Source organism: Coregonus lavaretus (genome assembly GCF_964263955.1).
Source record: "Coregonus lavaretus genome assembly, chromosome: 11".
Taxonomy (NCBI): Eukaryota; Metazoa; Chordata; class Actinopteri; order Salmoniformes; family Salmonidae; genus Coregonus; species Coregonus lavaretus.
The window spans coordinates 42,596,010-42,613,886 of record NC_139998.1 but is presented as its reverse complement, the minus strand read 5'-3'; the positions used below and the strand labels follow the sequence as shown (position 1 = coordinate 42,613,886).

The 17,877-nt window shown below is 43.5% G+C and overlaps 1 protein-coding gene across 1 annotated transcript; it reads left to right on the top strand.

Annotated features, from left to right (window-relative positions):
- Window positions 1-2,542: 2,542 nt before the first annotated feature.
- LOC311137197 (hyaluronan and proteoglycan link protein 4-like) lies at window positions 2,543-16,182 on the top strand. The gene is made up of 5 exons (XM_084171557.1): window positions 2,543-2,662; window positions 3,498-3,618; window positions 9,903-10,265; window positions 12,681-12,983; window positions 14,611-16,182. Exons 1-5 carry the CDS (start codon window positions 2,660-2,662, stop codon window positions 14,994-14,996), a joined length of 1,176 nt encoding a protein of 391 aa, XP_084027683.1. The 5' UTR covers window positions 2,543-2,659; the 3' UTR covers window positions 14,997-16,182.
- Window positions 16,183-17,877: the final 1,695 nt, after the last annotated feature.

Genomic DNA, 17,877 nt, shown 5'->3' with positions numbered 1-17,877 from the left:
TAATAGTTAATTGAGATGCATGAATACACCACACCAAAAGCTTGATTTTATGGCTGTTTTAAAATGAATTTCCTGCAATTCTATGTAGTAATGACTTATGTTCACAACTTTTATTCTGTAATAGGGTATATTGTAACCACGTGTTCAAGCTAATCAAATCAAAATGTATTTATGATACAGTGTGTAAGCATAGCTACACAATACAATGAAATGCCTACTCACAATAAAGCTCTCCGTGCAATGATATTAAGCCATATGTATTTGTATTTACATTAGGTTATAGCCTACAAATAGCTACACCACGTAGTCATAGGCCTACTGCAAATTATTGTTGTTTGTTCCTGAACTGGCCGAATGGCAGAGCTTTCCTTCAGCTATCCTTCAGCTTGGTTCAACTTCTTTAACATCATTTATGGGATCCTGGGATCTCATCAAGATCTGTTGCCTACACCAAATAATCATACTCATCACTTATTATTATTATTACAAATAGAAGATTATCACCTCTCAGAATGGTGCTTGTTTAGTAAAGTTAGATCAAAATTGAATCAAGGTTTCGCTAGATCACATCATGATTATTTTGCATTTTAAATTAAATAAAATTGTATTTCCTGATGACAGGAAATAGGTATCCGTAGGATGGGGCTACTGGTTATTATTGTGAACACGGACGCCATGAAGAGGCCTTATTAAAGCTGGATCTAATAAAATATTTCAATAAGAACTTGCGATAGTGGTAGCATTGGGAGCTATACTTTCACTATTCTATTCTACTGAGCCATTTACTTTATGTTCGTATTCTTATATTTTATTATTTATTATTGTTGTTGCATTGTCGAGCAGGAACCTGCAAGTAAGCATTTAGTTGGACGGTGTATACCATGTGTATCCTGTACATACGACTAATACAACTTGAAACTAATGCCGAGCGTAATGTACAGTGATTCAATCTGTTCAAGTCTAGTATGACTAGTATAGCAGTATGTAGAATAAAATTAAATAAAATTGTATTTGTCACATGCGCCGAATACAACTGGTGTAGACTTTACCGTGAAATGCTTGCTTACTGAGTTTTAAAATTAAAATAAAAATAAAATAGTAACAGAGAAATAAAATAAAATACAACCGAATGGAAAACCGAATATAATACCATAGCATAGTAGGCCTATAACGTTCCTGTTACACCAAAAACTCCTAATTTCTCATGAGATGTTAGGATGGTTAGCTGAAGCTGAATAGTCACACAAAAAAATTGCACGCACCAAAACTCAGCAGAGCGTGCCAATAGCAGGATATGCTTTGATTGAAACAAAATACAAGAAAGGCTAATAGTTTGTTAACACCATCTGCTCTAATTCACTCACAAAACATTAATTCAAGAAGATCTAAATGCATATTACCATGAAACTGATTGAGATCAATCAAATGATTGGCATGGAGATGCAGTTTGGACGTTTCACCGGTAAAACTTGAATAATTATCATTAACAGTGATGATGGCCTATTTTGAAATACCCAATTTGGTGTTTGACGGTATTAAAAATATTACATTTTATTTAGACAATATGTGTGGGCATAGGCAGACGTTGCAATTGGAGGATGCATTTTATGCATTTTCTATAATGTAGGCTGGCTATTCAATTGGCTACATCTGTCGATACAAACTTTGATTGATGACATCATTTACATTTTTCTGCGATCCGAAACCTTAAAAAATAGCACCACACAAATGACTGGTAAACTGGACTCTTTATGGACTCCAACTGAGACATGACAGAAATAAAATGTTACACAATCAAAAGCATGTCCTACTATAATGTAAATTGGCGTGATCCTGACTTCAGAAATGCCGTAATCATTCTCAGCAATGCTTTTAGTTGAAAGGAGCACCATCGTAACAGTATAACGTATGCAGTCCTTTCTAGAACGCTCTCTTGAAACATATAGGCCAAGAAAAAGTATTTGGAGAATGCGGGCATCGATCCCGCTACCTCTCGCATGCTAAGCGAGCGCTCTACCATTTGAGCTAATTCCCCATACTCAGTTCAGGCTCGGATTACGCTCATATACTACGCAGTGTTTTGTCTCAGCGGTCAGTTTTTGTTATCCTACTAACTTATGGTCCATAATAACTACATGCACACAAAAACGTGTGTTTAGTGACATGTAGGCCTACGGTTGAATTTGCTATTAACATTAGATTAGCTACAATTACAGTGTTTGCTTATGGACAACATTGCTAGGTTAAGTTTAATGAGGTTTAGGCTACTGCGTGGAAATATCACTGCATTTTGAACTGAAACATTGTGTATCTGCTGGCACAATTTACCATGCCACTGTAACAGCAAATGCAACAATGTAGCACTTCTGTTGTTCCCTGACCGTACCCTTACAGTGAATTTCTCTGCGCTCTCTGATACTGATTCACGTCATTATACTGAAAATGAGTGAACTGCGGGACAGTCCAATTAGCCCAGCGTCAGCAGTTGCCCTGCATTGCCAAAATCAAACAGCTATGGGGCGGGAGACGGCAAGCTAACTGCAGGATAGAGAGAGAGGATGAGTCAAGTACTGCACCATATCATTAACAGCCCAGCCGGAGCAAACGAAATACGGCATATCTAACTTCAGACAGACACAGTATTCTTGAAGAGATAATAATGGTAAGTGGCGGGATGGGTTGGCTCTGTGTCTGCGCATCATGCGCTCTTTTTTTATAACTGCATGGGATATTACTGTAGCCTGCAGTGACCTTGAAGATGTGCTACGGTACTGTAGCCTACTACTGCAGTACAGTGCATGATGAGGAGGAGAGAAGGAGACTGGAGTGGCGTATGTAGGGTTATTTGTTCACAATGTGGTCAGCAGCATATTTTCATGTTCCTGTTATAGTCTATATAGGGAATTAAAATGTCTAATATTGCAGAGGTGCCTGAAAAGGAATGTATTATACTGCAATAAAAACCCTTTATTACATGAATGCTATTATTGTTTACTTTTTGAACATCTAAACATATGGAGGCTCTGTATGACATTGTATCCATATATTTGTTCTACTGTACAATGAAGTTGAACTAATACTTCACCTTATTCCAACCTTAACCCACATACACAGACATAAATGTCCCCTTGGTCGAAATGGCACCAATTGTGTAATACCATTTCGGAGTAACTTTAGTGAGCAGCTTCAGCACCTTGCTCTTTCTCCTGGGGTTATAACATAGTGCCAAGTCAGGTGAAGTAATAGGCCCCATTCCTTAATTGCTATATCACATGGTGCACTGCACTCTCCCACCACTGCACAATGTAGCACATGATGTTCAGTTGCAGAATTGCTCATTAGTCATGTCCTAAACAAGATAGAAGTTGTTCCATCCTCCATGTTATGATGTATAGGCTAGCCATATCAGGCCTTACGAATGCCTAGCAGCACCATTGGGCACCACCATAACTCAAACTTCACCAATGTGTCCTTCTCTCTCCCTGCCTCCCTTGCAGCACTCCTCACAGCCCCTGTTCCTGGGGACAGTGACCTGCTTGGTCCTAACCTTTGCCCTCTCTGTGACCTCCCTCCCTACCGATGCCAAGAAGGGAAGGAGGAAAGTTGTTCATGTACTCGGTAAGATCTCTGCCTCTGTCTCTATCCCCATCCCAAACATATTGCATCACTGCAATGAGATTGCTTCCCAACATTACGAGGGACGTAGGCTATAAAAGAGCAGCTGTCTGGGTTTCAATACACGTGAGTTGCCAAACTTTCTCTCTCCTCCATGATTATTGGCAGTCAACTGTAGAAAATGTAATATCTGTTTCATATAAAAAAAGTAGGACTCGTTAGTTAAATGTTGCTCGATTCCATCCACTTCATAGTCAAGCAGATGCTGTTGATTTGGACACTTAGAACAGTCTCTATCAAATGTTCAGCCTGAACTTGCTGGTCTTGGACCGGCAACCAGTTACAATACATACTGTATTTCCCTTGTTATCATTACGTCATACTATTACAATGTTATTATTATATTATATACAATAGGCTATTAATACAGCTCTCCTCACATGTTTGGATGTATTCTGTAAACAGGTCTCAAAGTTCAGTGGTCGGTAACAAACATTTCAGAGTGCAGAGTTCCCAGCCCACAGTCATAATAACCAGCAGTCACGGCTAATTGTAGGCCTTGTGATGTGCTCACAATATGCGGACTCTTAGAAAAATAATCAGTCTTCTGCGTTGCTCAGTAACCCTGAGAGAAGATCACTCACACAAAGCCTAGGAGACGGCCTGGCTGCCAATGATGCAAACCAGGGCTACATTTCATTCCAAAAAGTTTTTATTTATTTTTTTATTTCACCTTTATTTAACCAGGTAAGCCAGTTGAGAACAGGTTCTCATTTACAACTGCGACCTGGCCAAGATAAAGCAAAGTAGTGCAATAAAAACAACACAGAGTTACATATGGGGTAAAAAAAACATAAAGTCAGAAATACAACAGAAAATATATATACAGTGTGTGCAAATGTAGCAAGTTATGGAGGTAAGGCAATAAATAGGCTATAGTGCAGAATAATTACAATAGTATTAACACTGGAATGCTAGATGTGCAAGAGATGATGTGCAAATAGAGATACTGGGGTGCAAAAGAGCAAAATAAATAACAATATAGGGATGAGGTAGTTGGGTGGGCTAATTTCAGATGGGCTGTGTACAGGTGCAGTGATAGGTAAGGTGCTCTGACAACTGATGCTTAAAGTTATTGAGGGAGATAAGAGTCTCCAGCTTCAGAGATTTTTGCAATTCGTTCCAGTCATTGGCAGCAGAGAACTGGAAGGAATGGCGGCCAAAGGAGGTGTTGGCTTTGGGAATGACCAGTGAGATATACCTGCTGGAGCGCAGACTACGGGTGGGTGCTGCTATGGTGACCAATGAGCTAAGATAAGGCGGGGATTTGCCTAGCAGTGATTTATAGATGGCCTGGAGCCAGTGGGTTTGACGACGAACATGTAGTGAGGACCAGCCAACAAGAGCGTACAGGTCACAGTGGTGGGTAGTGTATGGGGCTTTGGAGACAAAACGGATGGCACTGTGATAGACTACATCCAATTTGCTGAGTAGAGTGTTGGAGGCTATTTTGTAAATGACATCGCCGAAGTCAAGGATCGGTAGGATAGTCAGTTTTACGAGGGCATGTTTGGCAGCATGAGTGAAGGAGGCTTTGTTGCGAAATAGGAAGCCGATTCTAGATTTAACTTTGGATTGGAGATTCTTTATGTGAGTCTGGAAGTTGAGTTTACAGTCTAACCAGACACCTAGATATTTGTAGTTGTCCACGTACTCTAGGTCAGACCCGTCGAGAGTGGTGATTCTAGTCGGGTGGGCGGGTGCTAGCAGCGTTCGATTGAAAAGCATGCATTTAGTTTTACTAGTGTTTAAGAGCAGTTGAAGGCTACTGAAGGATTGTTGTATGGCATTGAAGCTCGTTTGGAGGTTTGTTAACACAGTGTCCAATGAAGGGCCAGATGTATACAAAATGGTGTCGTCTGCGTAGAGGTGGATCTGAGAGTCACCAGCAGCAAGAGCGACATCATTGATATACACGGAGAAAAGTGTCGGCCCAAGAATTGAACCCTGTGGCACCCCCATAGAGACTGCCATAGGTCCAGACAACAGGCCCTCCGATTTGACACACTGAACTCTATCTGAGAAGTAGTTGGTGAACCAGGCGAGGCAGTCATTTGAGAAACCAAGGCTATTTAGTCTGCCAATAAGAATGCGGTGGTTGACAGAGTCGAAAGCCTTGGCCAGGTCGATGAAGACGGCTGCACAGTACTGTCTATTATCAATCGTGGTTATAATATCGTTTAGGACCTTGAGCGTGGCTGAAGTGCACCCGTGACCAGCTCGGAAACCGGATTGCATAGCGGAGAAGGTACGGTGGTATTCGAAATGGTCGGTGATCTGTTTGTTAACTTGGCTTTCGAATACTTTCGAAAGGCAGGGCAGGATGGATATAGGTGTGTAGCAGTTTGGATCTAGAGTGTCACCCCCTTTGAAGAGGGGGATGACCGCGGCAGCTTTCCAATCTCTGGGGATCTCAGACGTTATGAAAGAGAGGTTGAACAGACTAGTAATAGGGGTTGCGACAATTTCGGCGGCTAGTTTTAGAAAGAAAGGGTCCAGATTGTCTAGCCCAGCTGATTTGTAGGGGTCCAGATTTTGCAGCGCTTTCAAAACATCAGCTGTCTGAATTTGTGTGAAGGAGAAGCGGGGGGGGCATGGGCAAGTTGCAGCAGAGGGTGCAGAGTTGGTGGCCGGGTTAGTGGTAGCCAGATGGAAAGCATGGCCAGCTGTAGCAAAATGCTTGTTGAAATTCTCGATTATTGTAGATTTATCGGTGGTGATAGTGTTTCCTAGCCTCAGTGCAGTGGGCAGCTGGGAGGAAGTGCTCTTATTCTCCATGGACTTTACAGTGTCCCAAAACTTTTTGGAGTTAGTGCTACAGGATGCAAATTTCTGTTTGAAAAAGTTAGCCTTTGCTTTCCTGACTGCTTGTGTATATTGGTTCCTAACTTCCCTGAAAAGTTGCATATCGCGGGGGCTATTTGATGCTAATGCTGTACGCCACAGGATGTTTTTGTGCTGGTCAAGGGCAGTCAAGTCTGAGGAGAACCAGGGGCTATATCGGTTCTTAGTTCTGTATTTTTTGAATGGGGCATGTTTATTTAAGATTGAGAGGAAATTACTTTTAAGGAACAACCAGGCATCCTCTACTGACGGAATGAGATCTATATCCATCCAGGATACCTGGGCCAGGTCAATTAGGAAGGCCTCCTCGCTAAAGTGTTTTAGGGAGCGTTTGACAGTGATGAGGGGTGGTCGTTTGACCGCAGACCCGTTACGGACGCAGGCAATAAGGCAGTGATCGCTGAGATCCTGGTTGAAGACAGCTGAGGTGTATTTAGAGGGTATGTTAGTCAGGATGATATCTATGAGGGTACCCATGTTTAAGGATTTAGGGTTGTACCTGGTAGGTTCGTTGATAATTTGCGTGAGGTTGAGGGCATCTAGCTTGGATTGTAGGATGGCTGGGGTATTAAGCATATCCCAATTTAGGTCACCAAGCAGTACAAACTCAGAGGATAAATGGGGGGCAATCAATTCACATATGGTGTCCAGGGCACAGCTGGGGGCTGAGGGGGGTCTGTAGCAAGCGGCAACAGTGAGAGACTTATTTCTGGAAAGGTGGATTTTTAGAAGTAGAAGCTCAAACTGTTTGGGCACAGACCTGGATAGTATGATAGAGCTCTGCAGGCTATCTCTACAGTAGATTGCAACTCCACCCCCTTTGGCAGTTCTATCTAGACAGAAAATGTTATAGTTGGGGATGGAAATTTCAGAATTTTTGGTGGCCTTCCTGAGCCAGGATTCAGACACTGCTAGAACATCAGGGTTGGCAGAGTGTGCTAACGCAGTGAATAACTCAAACTTAGGAAGTAGACTTCTGATATTTATGTGCAAGAAACCAAGACTTTTGCGATTACAGAAGTCATCAAATGATAGCTCCTGGGGAGTAGGAGTGATACTGGGGGCTACAGGCCCTGGGTTAGCCTCTACATCACCAGAGGAACAGAGGAGGACTAGAATAAGGATACGGCTAAAGGCTTTAAGAACTGGTCTTCTAGTGCGTTGGGTACATAGAATAAAGGGGGCAGATTTCCGGGTGTTATAGAAAAGATTCAGGGCATTATGTACAGACAAGGATATGGAAGGATATGAGTAAAGTGGAGGTAAACCTAAGCGTTGGGTAACAATGAAAGAGATAGTATCTCTAGAGGCATCAATTGAGTCGGTCTCTGAGTGTATGGGCGGAGGGACAAAGGAGCTAACTAAGGCAGGTTTAGCTAGGCTGGGGGGTCTACAGTGATATAGTACAATTAGAAATAACCGAAACAACAATAAACTAACAATGTTTGGGCTGAGGCTAAACATAAACAGGATGTAGTACCGTAAAAAGGAACAGTCCAGCAGATATCAGCTGTATAGCTGAGTTATCATAAGGTCCGGTGGTGAAGCGCTAGTGAGTAAGAGGCCACGGCTAGCGTGTGCTACGTCCGTTTTGTTGTAGCCAGCTGGTAGCGATGAATCCGGAGTTAAAGGTCCAGTGAATTCAGTGATTCCGGCGGAAAAACTGATATGTTCTGGGTCGATAACGCGCTGTGCAGACTGGCCGAATATCCGGTGATCAATGTCCAGTGATTAAAAATTAATCCCGCGGAAAAAAAATCCAATATTCTGGGTGCAACACCGCTAGCTGTGGCTAATAGCAAGTAGCTAGTTCAGTAGCTAGTTCAGTTTAGTGAGTAAGAGGCCACGGATAACGTGTGCTAACGGGCCAGGGCTAGCAGATGGATGGAATCTTCGTGGTTAACGTCGTAACCACATCAGACGATTTCGTCGGCAGACCAGTCGTGTAGGATCGGCGGGGCTCCGTGTCAACACTAGGTGGTCCCGTCCGGTTGATAGAGAGGTAGATAGCCGGGAGATGGGCCTAGCTCGGGATGATTAGCCAGACCACAGCGTCCGTTTTGTTGTTGTTGTAGCCAGCTGGTAGCGATGAATCCGGAGTTAAAGGTCCAGAGAATCAGTGATTCCGGCAGAAAAACTGATATGTTCTGGGTCGATAACGCGCTGTGCAGACTGGCCGAATATCCGGTGATCAATGTCCAGTGATTAAAATTAATCCCGCGGAAAAAATCCAATGATCTGGGTGAAACACCGCTAGCTGTGGCTAATAGCAAGTAGCTAGTTAGCTGGCTAGCTAGTTTCAACTGGAGATTCTAGATTCTAGATAAAAGGTAAGTCAATAATAGAATCCGTTCCACATTGAGTGAGGCGGGTTGCAGGAAAGTATATTTTGTAGAAGGATGAAAAGTCTGATAGGGAAATATGTACGAAAAATACAAAAAAACAGGGTATTTACAGCCTCACAAATCTGAGAGAACTGGGTAGGTGTAAGTTATGGCTCCATCTACACGTCATATTGATTTCCAGTCCTAAAAGATTTGTGAAGTGGAATGAGTGAACACGGGTGTAGGGGTGGGGTGGGTACAACTTTCTGGAATGAAACACAGCCCAGGCCTTGGGGATTCAACTGGCCTCAAAACTGATGTAAGAAAACAATAAGTTATTTATTGGATGATGTAGTAGGCAGTGCCAGTGACACAGAACAAGGCATGCTGGGATCTGGTCCTGATGATGAAACACACGTCTCTCAGGTGACACGTCTCCTCACCCCATTGGCCGCCACTGGGGAAACGATAGGCTTTGCAGAGAGAAGACATGGCTTTGTGGATCTTCCCTGCCCACATACTATCTAATTATATATACTTTCACTATCCTGATATTTTAACTAAAGTTTGGGTGGTTCCCATAACTGTAGCAGTAGTCCCTATGTAGGTAAAGTACAGGTAAAGGTCAGATCAGGGGTGTCACATTCGGTCTTCAAAGAGGTCTGGAGGGCCGCACTGAAAATTTGTTATAGTTCCTCGCCGTTAAAACGTTCAAAAGATTGTCCTCTATACATCTTTTTGGGATTTTTCAATGCTCCCTGACTGTCTAGCTTTTATTTAGGTGATTATTAGCGAGCTGGACACAATCAAGAAACTGTATGAATGTAGGTCCATTATCATTTCTACAGAGTTTCAATTTGGTTTTAGTCATTTTAAAGTATATTGAGTTTGTTTCCCTGCCAAAAAATGTATAAAGAATTAAATATTATAATAATGTTTTACTCAAACCAACTGCGGGCCGGACTGGATCCCCTCGCGGGATCAGATCATTGATAAACATAAGTCATCCCAACATTACCTGTCCATTCTTCTTCCTCTACTCTCCCTCTCTGTGTCCAGAGGATGACACCGGGGCAGTGATCGTTCAGACCGCCCCTGGTAAAGTGATCACCCACCGGGGAGGCTCCATCACCCTGCCCTGCCGCTACCACCACGAACCCGAGAGCTCCGACCCCAACCGTATCCGCATCAAGTGGACAAAGGTGACGGACGCGCTGGTGTTTGAGGATGTATTTGTGGCGTTGGGCCTCCAGCAGAGGGTGTTCGGGTCATACCGGGGTCGTGTGTCCCTAGAGCAGAACGGGCCGGGTGACGCATCTGTCATCATCCACAACATCACCCTGGAGGACTACGGACGCTACGAGTGTGAGGTCACCAACGACATGGAGGACGATATGGGATTCGTCAACCTGGATCTTGAAGGTCAGGGGTTAAGGTTGAAGGATTCAAATCAGATCAAATCACATTTTATTTGTCACATGCTTCGTAAACAACAGGTGTAGACTAACAGTGAAATACTTACGGGCCCTTCCCAACAATGCAGAGAGAAAAAATTATAACGCAAGCAATAAATGCACAACGAGTAAGGACAACTTGGCTATATACACGGGGTACCAGTACTGAGTCGATGTGCAGGGGTAGGAGGTAATTGAGGTCGACATGTACAGTGCTATGAAAAAGTATTTGCCCTCTTTCTAATTTTCTCTACTTTTGCATATTTGTGATACTGAATGTTATCAGATCTTCAACCAAAACCTAATATTAGATAAAGGGAACATAAGTGAACAAATAACACAACAATTACATATCTATTTCATTTATTTCATAAACAAAGTTATGCAACACCCAATTTCCCTGTGTGAAAAAGTAATTGCCCCCTTACACTCAATAACTGGTTGTGCCACCTTTAGTTGCAATGACTCCAACCAAATGCTTCCTGTAGTTGTTGATCAGTCTCTCACGTCGCTGTGGAGGAATTTTGGCCCACTTCCATGCCGAACTGCTTTAACTCAGTGACGTGTGGGTTTTCAAGCATGAACTGCTCGTTTCAAGTCCTGCCACAACATCTCAGTTGGCATTAGGTCTGGACTTTGACTAGGCCATTCCAAAACTTCCAATTTGTTGCTTTTTAGCAATTTTCATGTAGACTTGATTGTGTGTTTTGGATCATTGTCTTGCTGCATGACCCAGCTGCGCTTCAGCTTCAGCTCACAGACGGATGGTCTGACATTCTCCTGTAGAATTCTCTGATACAGAGCAGAATTCATGGTTCCTTCTATTAAGGCAAGTCGTCCAGGTCCTGAGGCAGCAAAGCATCCCCAAACCATCACACCACCACCACCATGCTTGACCTTTGGTATGATGTTCTTACTGTGGAATGCAGTGTTTGGTTTTCGCCAGGCATAATGGGCCCATCTTGTCCAAAAAGTTGACTAAAGTTTGCCAAAAAGCACCTGGATGGTCATCAAGACTCTTGGAAGAACGTTCTATGGACAGATGATTCAAAAGTATAACGTTTTGGACGACATGGTTCCAGTAATGCCTGGCGAAAACCAAACTCTGCATTCTACAGTAAGAACATCATACCAAAGGTCAAGCATGGTGGTGGTGGTGTGATGGTTTGGGGATGCTTTGCTGCCTCAGGACCTGGACGACTTGCCTTAATAGAAGGAACCATGAATTCTGCTCTGTATCAGAGAATTCTACAGGAGAATGTCAGACCATCCGTCTGTGAGCTGAAGCTGAAGCGCAGCTGGGTCATGCAGCAAGACAATGATCCAAAACACACAATCAAGTCTACATGAAAATTGCTAAAAAGCAACAAATTGGAAGTTTTGGAATGGCCTAGTCAAAGTCCAGACCTAATCCCAACTGAGATGTTGTGGCAGGACTTGAAACGAGCAGTTCATGCTTGAAAACCCACACGTCACTGAGTTAAAGCAGTTCTGCATGGAAGTGGGCCAAAATTCCTCCACAGCGACGTGAGAGACTGATCAACAACTACAGGAAGCATTTGGTTGGAGTCATTGCAACTAAAGGTGGCACAACCAGTTATTGAGTGTAAGGGGGCAATTACTTTTTCACACAGGGAAATTGGGTGTTGCATAACTTTGTTTATGAAATAAATGAAATAGATATGTAATTGTTGTGTTATTTGTTCACTTATGTTCCCTTTATCTAATATTAGGTTTTGGTTGATGATCTGATAACATTGAGTATCACAAATATGCAAAAGTAGAGAAAATTAGAAAGGGGGCAAATACTTTTTCATAGCACTGTACATATAGGTAGGGATAAAGTAATTAGGCAACAGGATAGATAATAAACAGTAGCAGCAGCATATGTGATGGGTCAAAGGAGTTAGTGCAAAAGGGGTCAATGCAGATAGTCCGGGTAGATGTTGGTTAATTATTGAACTAACTATTTAGCAGTCTTATGGCTTGGGGGTATTTGTATTTATTATGGGTAGAAGCTGTTCAGGGTCCTGTTGGTTCCAGACTTGATGCATCAGTACCGCTTGCCATGCGGTAGCAGAGAGAACAGTCTATGCCTTGGGTGGCTGGAGTCTTTGGCAATTTTGTAGGGCCTTCCTCTGACACCGCCTGGTATAGAGGTCCTGGATGGCAGGGAGCTCGGCCCCAGTGATGTACTGGGCTGTACGCACTACCCTCTGTAGCGGTTAGATGGGTTATGTGTGGTGTAAGACCTCAGTCAAAATGAGGACAAAAATGAAATATTAGAAAATGTAACTGGCAGAATGGAGTTAGTGTTTCTCAGCTTTCACAACATTAGTAATTTGTCCTCATAGTTCAGTATCTCTCTCTCTCTTTCCCCCAGGTGTGGTGTTCCCCTACTACCCACGGGTGGGGCGCTACAAGCTCAACTACCACCAGGCTGAGGATGTGTGTAAGGAGCAGGATGCCATCCTGGCCTCCCATGCCCAGCTCCACAAGGCCTGGCTAGAGGGCCTGGACTGGTGCAACGCAGGCTGGCTAGAGGACGGCTCCGTCCAGTACCCCATCTCCCACCCCCGGGACCAGTGTGGCCGCAAGGACACCCCTGCAGGGGTACGCAACTACGGCTACAGACACAAAGAGGATGAGCGCTATGATGCTTTCTGTTTCACCTCCAACCTCAATGGTGAGTGTGTGGTCCTTTCCATGCTTCCTTTCCTTGAGCAGAAGAGATATATGAACATTGATAGGATTCCCCAGATATCTTTCCACCGTATTGCCTCTGCTCTGACTATACAGTGTTTTCAGATCTGTGCAGACGAAGGGAAGGAGATGAGGCAAGGTGTATTGAGATGCAGCCAGAGTCCACAGCAGCGATAGGAGCCTGTCTCTAATCTCTGCCTGTGATCCCCTAGCCTTGGGTTGATTACGCCCTCTTAAAAGGACCTCAGGGTCTTCTGGCTGCGCTTTTATCTCCTCTCCTCTGATTTCCATCCACACTTCCACACAGCCGTGGCAGGGTTCTAGGGCTCAATACTTATTAGGGAGCCTGAGGAAAATAAAAGCAAGGTTTGGGAGCACTGCTGCTACACTGCTGCTCTACTGTACAATAACTCGTCATGACAGAATTATCCATCTGCTACCAGGGAATTTAAACATTCAATTTGGAGTATTTATGGATACAGCCGCTGACTGCTACGGTAAGATTGTGACTCAGTCGGTGAAGAAATAACAACATTTGATTCATTCTTCTTCTCCTGAGACTGAACAAAAGTAATGATATTCTTCCCCTGAACATTAAAGTAAAAGTCCTTTTGTCAACAATATCTGAGCATCTGAACTAGAGAAAAGAAAGTACACAGTAGCCATAGTCGAACTTTAACCTGGTACTTAATAGTGGAGACCAAGCAGTCTCTTCATTGCCTCCCCCAGTGAGTTCATTACAGTCAACAGACAGTCTGGCCTGAGATGTGGGCTATCTTCAGGAGTAATGGTAGGGGATACTGTTGCACTGACCAGTTGGAAGATACTGTATCAACACAGTAGCCTTTGGGGAAATATGAGACAATATTCCTCCCTAACAGGCATCAGCCACATAAACAAACGGAAAATTGAAAGCCAAGTGCAAGGCTGCTGGCAGCCGTTCTGTAGTAGAAAACTACCCTGTGTTTTCTAGTTTTTGCTTGTTTATTCCTCTCTGTAAAAAGTTAACTCAGCTTCATTTTAGCTCAAATACTTTCTGCAATCATGATCCCATTTCTGTAAATGCTGGTAGGCGAGAAGTCTTCCCAGAGCAAGATGAAAGTAGACATTTAAGTATTTTACTGTCCACCGCTGCTTTATTGCTTTTCGATTTTGAGCAGCTGCCCAGATGGATGTTTGGTTGATTAGCGATTGGGAACACATTCTGCAGGCGAGGGATCAGACTGGTCTAGGCCATGAGAACTCAGAATCTCTCCCCTCAGGGCATCTGCTGCTGTCTCATGTGGTTCCCTGTCTTTCTTTCTCTGTCTCACACCCCTGGTAATTTCTCTCCTCGTCTGTTCTGGCTCCCTCTTTCTGTTTCTCTCTTTATCTTTGTCTCTTTCTTGCATGCACGCGCGCGCACACACACACACACACACACACACACACACACACACACACACACACACACACACACACACACACACACACACACACACACACACACACACACACACACACACACACACACACACACACACACACACACACACACACACACACACACACACACACACACACACACACACACACACACACACACACTCCTCTCTCTCTCTCTCCTCCAGGTAAGGTGTATTTCCTGAAGCGTTTTAAGAAGGTTAACTATGCTGAGGCAGTGAAGGCGTGCCTGCGTGACGACTCGGTTGTGGCCAAGGTGGGTCAGCTCTACGCTGCCTGGAAGATCCAGCTGCTGGATCGCTGTGAGGCCGGCTGGCTGGAGGACGCCAGTATCCGCTACCCCATCGTCAACCCACGCACCCGCTGCGGAGGGCCCCAACCGGGGGTCCGCCACCTGGGCTTCCCCGACTTGAAGTTCCGCCTCTATGGGGTCTACTGCTTCCGTAAGAACCAAGAGCGTGTTAATGGTGATGTAGTTAAACCGACACAGCGCTCAGGGAAGAGCAGCAAGGACATCCCCATGAACACCACCACCACCACAAGAAACATCTAGAGAGAGACTGAGAGGAGGGTTTATTAAGATCTCTGCTGCTACAACATAGCTCCATCCATTGCTTTAACTAAACAACGTTGCTGAACATCACTGACAAGACATGTTAATTTGCAGCAGGATTCACCAGAAAGGGAAGGTAACAGCGTGGTTCAGTTAGGGGCGGAATCTTTATCTCGGTGATTTCCCTTGTCTTAAATGAGGTGGCAGTCATGTTGAGAGTGTTTCGTGTGCCCGCCACTGTCTCAGAGAGGCTTAGCTAGTAACTGCAGCAGATCATCATTTCTCAGGCACATCAAGATTAGAAATCCTTTCATGAATTAACGCCATTGTTTACAATGCGTCTATTAGAGACATGCAGAGAGACCACATGCATAATGGGGGCTCAGTCTTCACAGTGTGTTCTGTTCTCCATGTGGCTTCATTTCTGGAGGAAAAGGTCCTTTGTGAGAAGCACTCGACTTTAAGCAGTACCAGCCGGAGAGAGTCACATTAATTAGTGTGCGGTGCAGACAGAGACAGACAGAGACAGATAATTTACTATGTCTGTCTGAGTGTAATGAATGCAGCGCATTAAGCGAGCCTCTCTCTTAGAGGCCAGATTAGCAGAGACTGATGATGAACTTTAAAGCAAACTACTATCATGCCTAATCCATCTGTGAATGTTGCCACGTGCCAGCATGATGCCCAAGCTTTGCCTGGCATGGCAGGGCACTGCTTAGAGGTGCCCTTTGAGTTCTACTGCGCCCCCAGTCACCCGCCTCTATCCGGTTGCCATGTTTGGGTAGAGCCATCTGAAACGTTTCTCCTCAGTATCTAACTAAGTACTGACAACCGTACCAGAGCTCAATAAACATAGTAGTGAATATTGTACATTTGATTAGATATATTTTATGACAAAATGGTTAGTCTATAGCAAGCATGTTTTACCTGGAGCTAAATATAGTAACTGAGGCTGAACTAACTGAACTATATTATAGCTGCTTTAATAGTTGCTTGATTACCTCATATTTATATGCAGCCATGGCCATTGATTGCACTATTTGTTCAATTGTGAAAAGCACAATTTTAACTCTATCAGTCACTATCTTGATGTATGAATGTATCTATAGTGAAGGCTATATGCTGAAGCTGTGATACAAAAGTAACAAATGAGATCTTGTTGTTCATTAAAACTGATTCTGTGAGATTCTGTTTTTGCATTTTCATCATCTCTATTGTATCTGGTGTTGAAGTGTTTGTTTGTGAGTAGCACTGTGAGTGCAGGCTTTAGTGGGAAAACACTTGCTGCACCGCCAACACAACAGAAGTGAACATGTAATTTCCATAGTAACAGTCTTAACAAGCCCAAATCAAGTTTGAGGCAAACTAACAACATGAAACAATCATTCTGCTAAGTGATCAATTTGAGCAAAGCAAATTTGGATGATTATGAGTGAGCTGTAGCTATGCATAAACTTAAAGTATGTTTGTTAAGACATTTGTTAAAGACACATTCAAATGCCATGAAGACATATTGTGACTATTTTAATACAACATCGTTAGAGCAGGGTTTATCAGTCATATCAATCTCTGCCATAAATTATAAGTCTACCGGCATAGAAACTAAATTAATTAACAGAGGCTAAGCCCTGAGTCATCTTGACATTTATAATTCAGGGGTATCTATTCCACATTTCAACATTGAAGTACGCTCTTGGCTGATCTGGTGTTAGTTCTTGACATGTTTGAATTCAGAGGTGATTAAGCTATTCATTTGTAACCACACAATGTTACAATTCAATTTATGGAAGACAAATGAGACCTGTTTTATTTTACTCCTGAATTATAGTGATTTTAAGGGTGCTATAAACTTGACGTTTGGAGCGAACATTATGCAGAGATTAACCAGAAAGATTCCAGTCTCTACCTAAATTAAATAGGAACACTATAGTGTGGGGAATCAGGATGCTAGGTTTGGAATGAGAGCTCAATATGAAGGAATACTAGTTTGAAGATGATATCTTCAAGGAAGTGTCGTAGGAGACATGACCAGTTTGCATGTTTACATTACAGTAAAAGGTCTTGCCTAGGGTATTTTCTCGAAACCTCTAGAGAATCTCCCTTAGTGAGAATACAGTCTAAACCAGGGAGATTCCAGCCTCTACCAAATGTCAATAGGAGCACTGTGGGGTGGACCGGGTTAGTCTCTGCTCCCATTTACTCTCATTTACATTTACATTTTAGTCATTTAGCAGACGCTCTTATCCAGAGCGACTTACAGGAGCAATTAGGGTTAAGTGCCTTGTTCAAGGGCACATTTACGTCATTTAGCAGACGCTCTTATCCAGAGCGACTACAAATTGGTGCATTCACCCTATAGCCAGTGGGATAACCACTTTTCAATTACACCTATTATTATTATTTTTTCTTTTTTTAAATATTTATAGTTATTTTTTTTATATTTGTATCTTTTTTTTTTTCTTCTTTTTTTTTTGGGGGGGGGGGGGGGGGGGGGGAGGGGTAGAAGGATTACTTTATCCTAACCCAGGTCTTCCTTAAAGAGGTGGGGTTTCAAATGTCTCCGGAAGGTGGTGAGTGACTCCGCTGTCCTGGCGTCGTGAGGGAGCTTGTTCCACCATTGGGGTGCCAGAGCAGCGAACAGTTTTGACTGGGCTGAGCGGGAACTATGCTTCCGCAGAGGAAGGGGAGCCAGCAGGCCAGAGGTGGATGAACGCAATGCCCTCGTTTGGGTGTAGGGACTGATCAGAGCCTGAAGGTACGAAGGTGCCGTTCCCCTCACTGCTCCATAGGCAAGCACCATGGTCTTGTAACGGATGCGAGCTTCAACTGGAAGCCAGTGGAGTGTGCGGAGGAGGGGGGTGATGTGAGAGAACTTGGGAAG

Bases quoted from the DNA above. Each gene is read 5' to 3' on its own strand.
- LOC311137197 (XM_084171557.1), top strand. The intron at 3,619-9,902 runs GTAAGATCTCTG...CTCTGTGTCCAG, and splicing joins GAAAGTTGTTCATGTACTCG to AGGATGACACCGGGGCAGTG. The intron at 10,266-12,680 runs GTCAGGGGTTAA...TCTTTCCCCCAG, and splicing joins CGTCAACCTGGATCTTGAAG to GTGTGGTGTTCCCCTACTAC.